Below are 11,073 nucleotides of genomic sequence, written 5' to 3' on the forward strand. Positions count from 1 at the left end.
ATTTAGAGAAATAGTTTGTAAGGGGTGCAGTGCCAGCAGAGGATTGGGATTTGGTAGGCTGGAATGCAGAATATTTTGGGAAGGTTCAGCTGTGGAACGAAGGTGAAGAGGATTGGTCTGGTAATTCTAGAAAATGGATGCATATAACCCTCCTAAGCAGAGAGCTGAGTTTGGAGAAGCTGATACTGGCTGTTTTCAGAGGAAAGGTTGTAAAATGTGGCAGATTTGGAGCTCTGTCACCCGTTCAGAGCCCTGCAGAGGGAGATGGCCCCTCCTGGGGAGGTGATGTTGCCAAGCCGGTCGGACGTGCTGTCCTTGCCCCTTGAGCTCAGTGGCAGAACCAGCAGCTCTTCCTTAATTACCCTGACAGGTGGAAAGAATTCCTGGCACTGAGCAGTGTCCTCCAGACCCCTGAGTTAGCAAAGAGAGAGAAATCCAGGTGAAAAAGAGGGAACTGGGGGCTGCTGCAGCCACCATGCAGCTGGGTGGAACAACATTTCCATTCGCAAACACGTCGCCATCCTGCCTGAGACAGAAAGAAAATAATGGATTATCCAAAAGAAATACCCAGAGCTATCGCTTGTTTTCCTCTGGGCACAAAAATCCTCCTTGGCTGAGAGCTGTTGCAGCCCCAGGCTGCCAGGTGGGCACACAGTGAGGGTGGTTTTGGCTGGGCTGAGCCTGATGGATGGGTTCTTCCATGGAGCAGCTTGTCCAGGCTGCAGGCAGCTGCCTCCGAGCTGTGGGCACAGCTGGGAACCACTTCCTTCCCTACCCTTGCTCAAAAAAGGGCTGCTCAGGTCACGTTGGCCCCTGTGACGTGGCTTCCTCGATGTCCCCTTTTGCCTGAACTTCTGAGAACTGAAGTTCTGAGCACTTGGCACTTCCTCCCCCCTTCCGGGCAATGCCGCGCTCTTGACAAGGGGAAGGAGCAGGGAAGGGGTGAAGCTCTTGGCCACAGAGCTGGGAATAAAATGCAGAACTGATGAATCCCTCCCTGCTCCAGAGGGCTGAGCACGTTTTTCCTTCACAGGGATTTTGCAGTGCTCAGGACAGATGTTTTTATCCTGGAATTGTTTGGGTTGGAAGGGAGCTTAAAGCTCATCCAGTGCCACCCGTGCCATGGGCAGGGACACCTCCCACTGTCCCAGGCTGCTCCAAGCCCTGTCCAGCCTGGCCTGGGACACTTCCAGGGATATTTCCACTCTGATTGCCTGGGACAGGGGCAGGGAGGCTGCAGTTTGAGTTCCAGAGGGCTGGGTTTGGAAGAAGCTGCAGTGAGAGCGGGCTGGGGCTGTGTGTGGATAATAGGGCAGCTCAGGAATTGCTGATGGGACTCTTTGAGCTGTCCCACCAAAGCGTGGGCTCCGGGAAGCAGTTTGGGATGGATAATCTGCTTTTCCCGGGGACATTCATCCTTCTCCCCTGTGCTGCACCACCACCTAGTGGCAGCAGCCAGCTCCACTCCTGCGCCTTCACCCCGATTTATTCCTCCTTTTCCCCCCTCTCCCGAACAGAAACGACCCTTACCTGTGGAGTTCATCGACCCCCTGGCCAACAAAAAGCCCAGGATCTCCCATTTGGCTCACAGAACCCAACCCACCCTCAACGGGAAGCTGAATTCCTCCAACGGGAAGGACAGCCTGGCCCCCCCCGCCCTGCCCCCGGCGCTGGAGCCCCCCGTGAGCTCCAGCTCCTCCCTCCCGGCCCTGGAGCTGCCCAGGCCCCACGACCCCCTCTCGGATGTCAGCAACGACCTGGCTCACAACGGCAGAGACTGTGAGAGCAGCACGGAGCCTCCCGAGAGACTGAGTCACCCCCTGCCCACAGACTGTGCCCAGAGCAGCAAACACAACTGCGGCTCCTACGTCAAATCCAAGAAAAAATCCAAAAAGCACAAAGACAAGGAGAAGGAGAGGAAGGAGAAGAAGGGCGACGAGAAGTGCAAAGAGGAGAAGCAGAACTGTGAAGTAATAAAAAATGCTGACTTAGTTAGTGTTGCCCAGGAGCAGGTCCCAGGTGAGTGGGGGCCCGGAGGTGCTGTGGTGTTGGCTGGGTGTGATGCCAGGATTCCCTGGAGGAATGGGCACGTCCTGGGCCACGCCAGGCGCTCTGGGGACCCAAATGCCAGCGCTGTCCTCCTTCCAAATCACCAGAGGTGCTTCCTCTCCACACAGGCTATCAGGTTTTTCCTGTTTAACCTTTTGGAGCTGCCTCAGAGCGTGTCATGTTTCTCCTGGTTCAATTAAAAGCTGGGCTAATGTGTGGGGATGAAAGGCTGGGAGCAGTGGGAAGAGCAGTGCAGCGCTTGTGTTGGCTGTTGTGATGACTGTTGTTTGGGTTTTTAATGAAAAGTTACTCACAAAAGCTTTTAAAATTGGCTACAAAAGAAATGATAGATAAAGCTGGTGATAAATGCTGTTAGAGCAGTGGAGAACCAGCTCTTCCAGGCTGGAAAAGCTTCCTCACGTCCCACTGGGCTGGGGATTTATTTATCCAAGGGCTGACACAGCAGTGAATCTCACTGAGGTGGGGTGAAAACATTTTCCATCAAGCCACTATTCCAAAGTCAGGTCCGTGCACTCTCAGAAGTCAGAGCAGAGAGTATTTTTGGCTGATCCCATCCATTCCTTTTCCTGCTGTTTCCATGTTTTCTGCTGTTGGTTACAGCTCCCCAGAGCACTGGGACTTTCCCTGCAGCCTCTGGGAATATCTGTTAAATTCCTTTGTGCATTTTCCTTCACCCTGTTACTATTTTCTACATTTCCCTTCCTCCTTGGTGCATGAAAATCCTCCAGCTTTGGCTCCAAAAGGACAATATTTTAAAATGGACACTGGTTTGCTGGATTCCTGGAAAGGGGGAACTTCTCAGGCTGTTGGGATTGAGCTGCTCCCAGCCCTCCCCTTCCCCACAGGCTTTGCAGCAGTGACAAAATTCATTTTGATGGCTCAGGACAGTCCGTGGGGCTGCTGGCTGTGGCACTGCAGGACTGAGAATTCTTCACTTTTGTGTCAATCCCAGGGTTTTTCTGTGGATGTTGTGTTTTTTCCATGTTGTTTCTCTTCCCCATGAGCCTCTGGAGTGGTTCTGGAGAGACACTCACACATTCTCTCTTTTTGACTTATAAATACCCAAATTCCTGGGAAATTGCTGAGCCTCCTCCACCACCTTTTCTGCTTCACTTTACTGTTTAATTCCTGGATTTTTGTTAATTATTGGGAGCTGGGGTTTGTTCCTGCTGCTGTTTTGAGGTAACAAACACGAGCTGGGCTGGGAGCAATCATAAACAGGATGTGGTCAGTCCTGCCTGGATCCTGGACAGCCACAACTGGGATGTTTTCCTTCTGTGGGCAGCACCAGCCTCCTCCTGCTCCTTCCCCACAGTCCCCCCTGGAGCTGTAGGCAAGCAGAAAATCACAAAAAGTTTGGGTTGGAAGGACCTTAAAGCTCCTCTGGTTCCACCACCTGCCAGGAGTGGGAGTTTCTCCCAGGAATTTTGTTCCAGAGCCTCTGGAGGGACCTTTGGGGTCCTTTCAGTCAGTAGGTGGCACTCACAGGCAAAATAAACCTCCTGTGTCCCTTCCACCATCCTTAAACCCCGTTCTGCATCTTCCACACTGTGGTCAGGAAGGGAGGAAAAGCAGGAGGAGCTGCAGCAGGAGTTTGGGGTTGGGATGGTTTCAGAAACTGGGCTTGTGCCATTCTCCCATCCTGCTCAGGAAAGCTTTTCCCAGGAAATTCAGAGGAAATTCCATCTTTTTAAGGATGCAGGCAGGGTACTGCTGACTCAGGTTGTGCAGCTGCATCTGCTGAGGTTTGGAATGTAAGACACATAGATAATAATTTGTGGAAAATGTCCCTTTCCAAACGTGGATCCAGCTGCTTTCCCCTCCACATTTACCCTGCACTGCTTGGTGGATGTGGAGATGAGCCTGCTTTAGGTTTATTCTGTTCTTCCTTCGGTTTCTGACCATTCTTTAATGCCTGGATTTGTGGTTGGAGCTGCATTCCCTAAAACCCTCTCTGTGGGGCTCTGGGATATTCATTCAGGATTCTCACCCTGGAGATGCCAGAGGAATCTCTGGAGTGTAGGAGCAGGAGAGCAGAGGGTTCCCCTTGCCCAGCCCAGCTCTCTGGGCTCAGGGCTGTGTTTTCCTCCTCCCCAGTGGTGCTCTCAGTGTTCTCCCACTCCAGGCACTGTTTACCCACCAATTAAATTCAGATTTTTTCCCTGCTCGGTGCACAGGCTGCTGTTGGTGTTGTTTTGCTGACAGACAAATACTGGAGGAGCCTTGAACTTTCAGCCACCTTGTTGTGGCTCCTCTGCCTCTGTCAGTTCCAAGCAAAACAGAAATCCTTTAGAATTCCATAAACTCTATATTGCAGGCAAGTTTTACGAGTTTGAAGCTGAATTGCAAAAAGCTTTGAAGTTTAAGAACGTCTGTAAACAAATCTTTATTTTTTCAGGTTTAAATGGAACATGCAATAATTCTAGTGTACCAACATCAACTTCAGAAATGCCAGATTATTTATTGTAAGTATGTTTATCAGTTGCTTCATCACTTTGGGATCATGTTTCAGGCTAAGAAATCACAACGTGCTGGAGATTTTTGTTGGACTTTTTGTGTTATTTGATAGAACTTTGTTAGGTGGGAGTAAAGGAAAGAGCAAACCCAGCTCTGCAGATTAATAGTTGAGACTAAACTTGATATCAAAGCTGGTTTTTACCTCCTTGAGGAGTTCAAGGTTATCTCCTAGAAATTGTTTAAGCATTTCAAGAAACATTTCATACCTTAGAGGGGTTTGTGAGGATTAAACATCTCCACGTTCCAGCTGGGAACTTGGAGAGGGAATAATCTGCTTTTGTGCTGGGGAAGGCAGGGCAAGGAAGGATTTGGGGTGCTTTGTTAATTCCTGCCCTCTTCAGAGCCAAGATCCTCTCCATAAAGCAGTGAAATATTCTTTCCTGGGAGGCTCTAACCCCTGGGTTAGGATCTGAGTTGTTTCTTGACTCTTTAATCAGATCCCCTCGAGGTTAATTAAACAACCAAAGCCCAAAAATCCCTGTGAAGGAAGCCCAGAATCTGCATAAACCCAAACCTGTTCTAAACAGAGCTTTGGGGCAGGGAAAAACTTGTATCTGGGGGGGAAAATTCCCTGTGCATGTCCCAGCCTTGGGGTTGTTTCCATCAGAGCTGGTTTGGCTGTGCTGGGAGTGCTGGGAGGGAAGGGATGGAGGAGGAGGAGGAGGAGGAGGAGGAGGAGGAAGCTCCAGGGCAGATAAAGGTTTCTGCTGTGGTTTCTGCTCTGCTGGGCTGGATCAGCCATACAAACAACCCCTTCAAGGTGACTTTTTTAGGGTTATCCCACTGAATTCATGTGGCTGGGGGTGGTTTTTTTCTCTCAGCCACGTGCTGATCCCTCCCAAGATGGGATCTTGGAGAGTGGGATCTTGGAGAGTGGGATCTTGGAGAGTGGGATCTTGGAGAGTGGGATCTTGGAGAGTGGGATCTTGGAGAGTGGGATCTTGCAGCTCCTTGGGCCCCTCCCAAAGAAACTGGGAGAGGTTTCTGAGCTCTGGGAGCTCTGTGCTCTCACCCAGTGTGATCTGAGTGGTTTGTGCCCAGCTCCTCAAATTCTAAGACCTGTCACTGTTATCCTGAGTGGATGGTTCTTTATCCCAGCCCCTGGCAAGGAGTCCATTCTAGAAGTTTAGAGCACAGAAAATGTTAAAAAAACTGGAAGTTTCCCCTTAATTTGAGGCCTAAATCAGCTTTTCCATGTTCAGGCACCACGCTGGCCCTGCTGCAGCCAGAGCAGGGAGGCAAATTTGAGCCATCACCTACCAAAAGATGACTTTTACCTTCAGAGAGAGCTGTAAATATCAGCTTTAATGGCTTTTTGTTGAGCAGAATAACTTCCAAAAGGCCCCCAAAGGCACATCAGTTCAACCTGAGCTCAGGACACATCAAGTGTCTCTAGAAGGTGCTGGAAATAGAGTTGCTGGTGGAAAAAAAAAAACTGCACAAAACTCCTCACCGTGCTTTCTTGTCGTGTTCTTGCCACATAATCACCCTGCCAGCGTTTTGCAACGATGGCTCAATGCTTTTTGTGTTCCTTTCAAGACTCTTAACACTGGAAGCATCATATTCCTGCTGTTCCAATGCCTGGCACAGATGCAGAACTCCATGTTCTGCGGGCCAGCAGGAGCCAGAGAAGCTGTAGCAGCACTATCTGAGTGTCCTCCTCCACCCCAGCTGCCCCAGCCTTGGCTGTACCTGCCCATTCCACCCTATCTGGCAGAGATAGGAAGTTTTGGGAGCAAACATTGTTTGTTTTGCAGGAGGTCAAGGCAACAATCCTTGGTGGTTGCCTCCATAATTTGCTACTTTAATGCAAGGCAGGATGAGAGGAAACGGCCTCGAGCTGCACCAGGGGGGTTTGGATGGGATATTAGGGAGAATTTCTTCACTGGGACAGGGAATCACCATCCCTGCAGGGATTTCAGCCACTTGGGGACATGGTTTAGTGGTGGCCTTGGCAGTGCTGGGATTTGATCTTGAGCTTTAATCCCAGCATGGTTTGGGCTGGAATGAGCTGAAACCCATCCAGTCCCACCCCTGCCACGGGCACAGACACCTTCCACTACCCCAGGGTGCTCCAAACACTCCCAGGGATGAGGCAACCACAGCTTCTCTGGGAATTCCATCCCAGTGAAGAATTCCTTCCCAAAACCCCATTTAGATGATCCCAGATTATCCATGATTTTATTTCCATGCTCATCCCCCCGTGCTCGGCAACCCGGAGAGAATCCCCCCCCAAAAAACCAATCCCCCTCCCCTAAAACCAATCCCCCCCCCCTAAAACCAATCCCCCCACCTCAAACCAATCCCCCCACCTCAAACCAATCCCCCCACCTCAAACCAATCCCCCCCACCTCAAACCAATCCCCCACTAAAACCAATCCCCCACCTCAAACCAATCCCCCCCAAAAACCAATCCCTTAAAACCAATCCCCCCCAAACCAATGCCCCCAAACCAATGCCCCCCTCAGAACCCACTGCCCAAGCCTTTCCCCTGCAGAAAATACGCAGCCATTTCCTCCTCGGAGCAGCGCCAGAGCTACAAGAACGACTTCAACGCGGAGTACAGCGAGTACCGGGACCTGCACGCCCGGATAGAGCGCATAACCCGACGGTTCACCCAGCTGGATGCCAAGCTGAAGCAGCTTCTGCAGGGCTCCGAGGAGTACAAGGTGGGAGCAGGGCTCCTTTCGGGGCTGCGGCTCTTTGAGCTGCTCCCTCGGGGCTGGGCCGTGGCTCAGTTGCAGCCCCGGAGCTGCTGGGGAACGTGCGCGCAGCTGACAGCTCCGGGGAGTGCTCCTGACCCAGCTCTGTGCTGCTCCTTTCTCAGGCTGGAGCCACATCATGGGACTTGTTGACAAGGAAAGGCCTCAGTGAGACAATTGGTGTCCTTAGCCAAAAGCTGCTGGAAGCTATTAGTGTATCCCAGCCAGAAAAACTCATATTTGCACATATGGGAGCGTATCAGGGCTGGAAGGGGAGTTAGCACGGGGTCATCTGCTCCTCTGCAATCTTTGATCTTAATAATGCAGCATTATTGGGCTTGTCAGGGTGATTTTTAAAGAGTTTTAGCTATTCATTAGCTTGAAAAAGTGAGTCTCGTCGAGGATAATAAACAGATTTTTACAGAGCACCTATTGTGCTAAGCACAGCGTCCTCCCTCAAACCTCCTGCCCTTCCCCTTGCAAAATTCCTCACTGGATTGTTGTTAGATCTTGGTGGGGGAAAAAAAAAAAAGATCAGTTGGGGTTTTGGAAATGTGAATTATCCTGGAATCCAGGTGCTTGTCACAGGTGGGGACGGGGGTTTCACCCTTCTGTGTGAGCTCCAGGATATCCCTGGACTCAGAGCTGGCTGTAGCCTTTGGATCTGCCCAGGGAAGCCATGGAGGCAGCAGATTTTGCTTGGAATTTGGAGGAATTGTGTACATTGAGTAAATACCTACTGCAGAACTGAAAATAACGCCCTATTTATTTTCTCTTTTTCTTTTTTTTAGACCATCCACGATCAAATTTTACAGGAATATCGAAAAATTAAAAAGGTAAGGGAATGTCCTTGGCCACAGAAGGCTTTTGGGTGGTGCCCCTGGTGTGACTGAAAGAGATGGGCCCTTGCCAAGAGCAAGCCCAGGCTCTGAGGCAATTCCAGCAGATCTTTGTTCAGCTCCAGCCCGTCCCTAAAAGCAGCTCAGAAAGGGTTTGGGGGGAGCTGGGAGTGCCCCTGGGTCTGGGGCTCGCTGAGCCGTGGCCGTGGCACGATGGCTGCCTTCACCCAGGCTTTATCTCTCCAGGGAAGGAACAGTTTGTGTTTCAGATGCACAGGCTGAGGGATAACAGGATCCCAGCTGGGATCAGCCTCTGTCTGGAGCTCTGTCCCCACATTTTTGGAGTTTGGGCCACGTAAAGTTTCAGTATTTTTATGCGGAGCATCCACGCACCAGTGGGGATTTGGGGTTTTTTATTTTAAATAAGTGAATGTGGTCCTGAGCCCTGTTGTCCTGAGGGATTTAGGAGCTCTTTGAAGATGTTCCCTGCATGCTGGAAGTCCATCTTTGTTCCAGAGGTGGGGGCAGAGGGCAGGTGGTGATTGTTGGAAGCCCAGTCAGGCTGAGCCTGACTCAGGTGTGCTCCCTCCCCGTGAGGAGGCTCCTGGAGCTGGATGATGCTGAGAAGGGATTTGATTCTTGCCTGGGTTTGATCAGAGCGGGACTGTTTTAAAGAGGGATCTACAAAAGCTTCTTTCCATGGTTTGAAGCTGAAAGAGGGGAGGTTTAGGTGGGATCTTAGGAGGAAATTCTTCCCTGGGAGGGAATTCCCAGAGAAGCTGTGGCTGCCCCTGGATCCCTGGAAGTCTTGGATGGGGCTTGGCACAGGAGGGTGTCCCTGCCCATGGGATGAGATCTGTGCATTCCCTCCATCCCAAACCATCCCATGATCTGCTCTGTGCTCTCAAGGCTCAGCTTTGATTTGTCCAGAACCTTTCCCACCTCTGCACTTCCTTTTTTTTGTTTTGTTTTATTTTGCAGACAAACCCCAACTACAGCCAAGAGAAGAACCGCTGCGAATACCTCCACAACAAACTGGCCCACATCAAAAAACTGATAGCAGAGTATGACCAGCAGCAGTTTTAGCTGCCACTCACCCCTGGACTGGGTAGGGCAAACCAAAATCCAGTCACCCTGGACGTTACGTTCCCTTTTATACACCCAAAATCCCTTTCAGAGACGAGCATTAATTCCTCGTGGTTGAAGAACTTGGGGATGACTTTAAGATGCCAGATCTGTCATGTCCACGTCCAGCACGCTCCTCCCGAGTTTTTAAGCCTCTCTGAATGTTGGAATGTAACAAATGGATAACAAAAAAAACAAACAAACAAAAAAAAAAAACCAAACAAAAAAAAATTCTGCTTATTTGAAGCCAGCGTTTGACACTTAAGGGAAAACTTGCCTAAAGTGACCGAAGCTCCCAAAGGTTAAGAATCTGTAGTTTTCATGGATTAAAAGTTTGGCATGAAGTTGTAATAATTCCCCAGCTCCACGTGGGTTACAAATTGTCCTACACATGGTGAGGAACTGGAATTGCTGCTAGGACTGTTTGGAATGAGAGCTGTGCTCCCGGCTCCGCGGAAATACACCACGTTCCCCGAGCTCTCCTTGTCTGGCCCTGCTTTGTCATTGCCTTCCTGGGGCTGGGGGGTGCTGCCAGCACGGGGGGTCCCCTGGGGCTCAGCACTTTGGCCAGGGCAGAGGTGGATCCCAAAAAAAAAGAAAAAGAAAAAACCAAACCCCAAATCCCCTTTTTTTTACCTGCTTTGTGTTTTGGGTGCAAACCTCCTGCCCAGTCTGCCCAGTTCACCTCCAGCCTCCAGTGCTGGGAAGATGGAGACCTGTCTGGCTTTGACTTTTCTAATTTTCTACCAAGGCAGCCAATTTTGTTAATTGCTAATGAGACTATGGTCTATTTTTATATATCAAAGGAAAAAAAAAGCATCTTTTTTGTAAAACTGTGCCTCCCTTTTCCTTTTAGGCCAAGTGCTTGGGACCCTTTCCTTACTGCTAAAACTGACCCAGGAGTCACCCGAGGAGTGACTTTATTCCTTGATCCATGAGAGGAGGGGGTGGGGGTGCTCTGCTTTCTCCTGGGGTATTTTTATTTTTTTTTTTGTGTCTGTGTGTGTGTCTTTGCAAGGCAGCAGCAAATCCTTGTGAGAGCAGTAAGGTGCTGTTTTCCCACGCAGATCCCTTCCACTGGTGTGCTTTATCTCAGCCAGCTTCTCCCTGCAGTCCTGCTTCCTGATTTTTTTATTTAATTCTTTCCTTTGGGTTGAAGGGAACGTTTCAGAGTATGGCCAGGGTGTGAGAAACACTCCAAAAAGCACAAAGGTGTCCTTTAACTCTGCTGTTCCTTTCTTTCTCTCCCCTCTCCCCTTTTTAATCCTGCCAGCCTGTGGGATTTGACTTCTCCCTGCTTCCGTTTATCTCAAAGTAAAGGATTCCTTCCCTGTGGAGTCTCCTTCCCTTGGAGGTTGCACTGAAGAGCCTTTCACCCTTTCAAGGAGAGGAATGGCAGAGTTCAGGAGGGAAACACTCCTTACAACAAGGAGTTATTTTGAGTTTGGGTTGGTTTTTTTTCCCTTGCCCCAAACAAAACGTGGGTCCATCTGCTGTATTAAAAATAGGAGATAAAATTACTAATTATTATTATTATATTATAATTTCATTGTTGTCACACAGCCAGGGCCACTGCTTTTGCTTTGTCACTTTATTCTGGGGTCTCTCCCTGTGCATCCAGTGCTCAGCAGGGCTTTGCCATCCCCCTCTCCAAGGGAAAGGTGACAGCCAGGGTGACATGGTGGCCCTCGGAATGCCACCAGTCCTCAGCCCCAAACCTGTGGAGGAGGAGGGTGGAGAAGGCTCCTCCTGCCCCAGGAGCACAGGGGGAGCACCCCAGAACCCCCAGGGCATTGCTGCTGGGATCGCCGGGGTCAGGA

The 11,073-nt window shown here is 50.2% G+C and overlaps 1 protein-coding gene across 1 annotated transcript in view; it reads left to right on the forward strand.

Annotated features, from left to right (window-relative positions):
- Window positions 1–9,729, forward strand: part of ELL (elongation factor for RNA polymerase II) — a 50,206-nt gene extending 40,477 nt beyond the window's left edge. The window contains exons 8-12 of the mRNA XM_064396071.1: window positions 1,518–2,019; window positions 4,469–4,535; window positions 7,085–7,256; window positions 8,081–8,125; window positions 9,110–9,729. Coding sequence (XP_064252141.1) covers window positions 1,518–2,019; window positions 4,469–4,535; window positions 7,085–7,256; window positions 8,081–8,125; window positions 9,110–9,214 — 891 coding nt within the window. The 3' untranslated portion in view covers window positions 9,215–9,729. The remainder of the gene's footprint in view (window positions 1–1,517; window positions 2,020–4,468; window positions 4,536–7,084; window positions 7,257–8,080; window positions 8,126–9,109) is intronic.
- The last annotated feature ends 1,344 nt before the right edge of the window (window positions 9,730–11,073 follow it).

This window comes from Passer domesticus, chromosome 21 (genome assembly GCF_036417665.1).
Source record: "Passer domesticus isolate bPasDom1 chromosome 21, bPasDom1.hap1, whole genome shotgun sequence".
NCBI lineage: Eukaryota > Metazoa > Chordata > Aves > Passeriformes > Passeridae > Passer > Passer domesticus.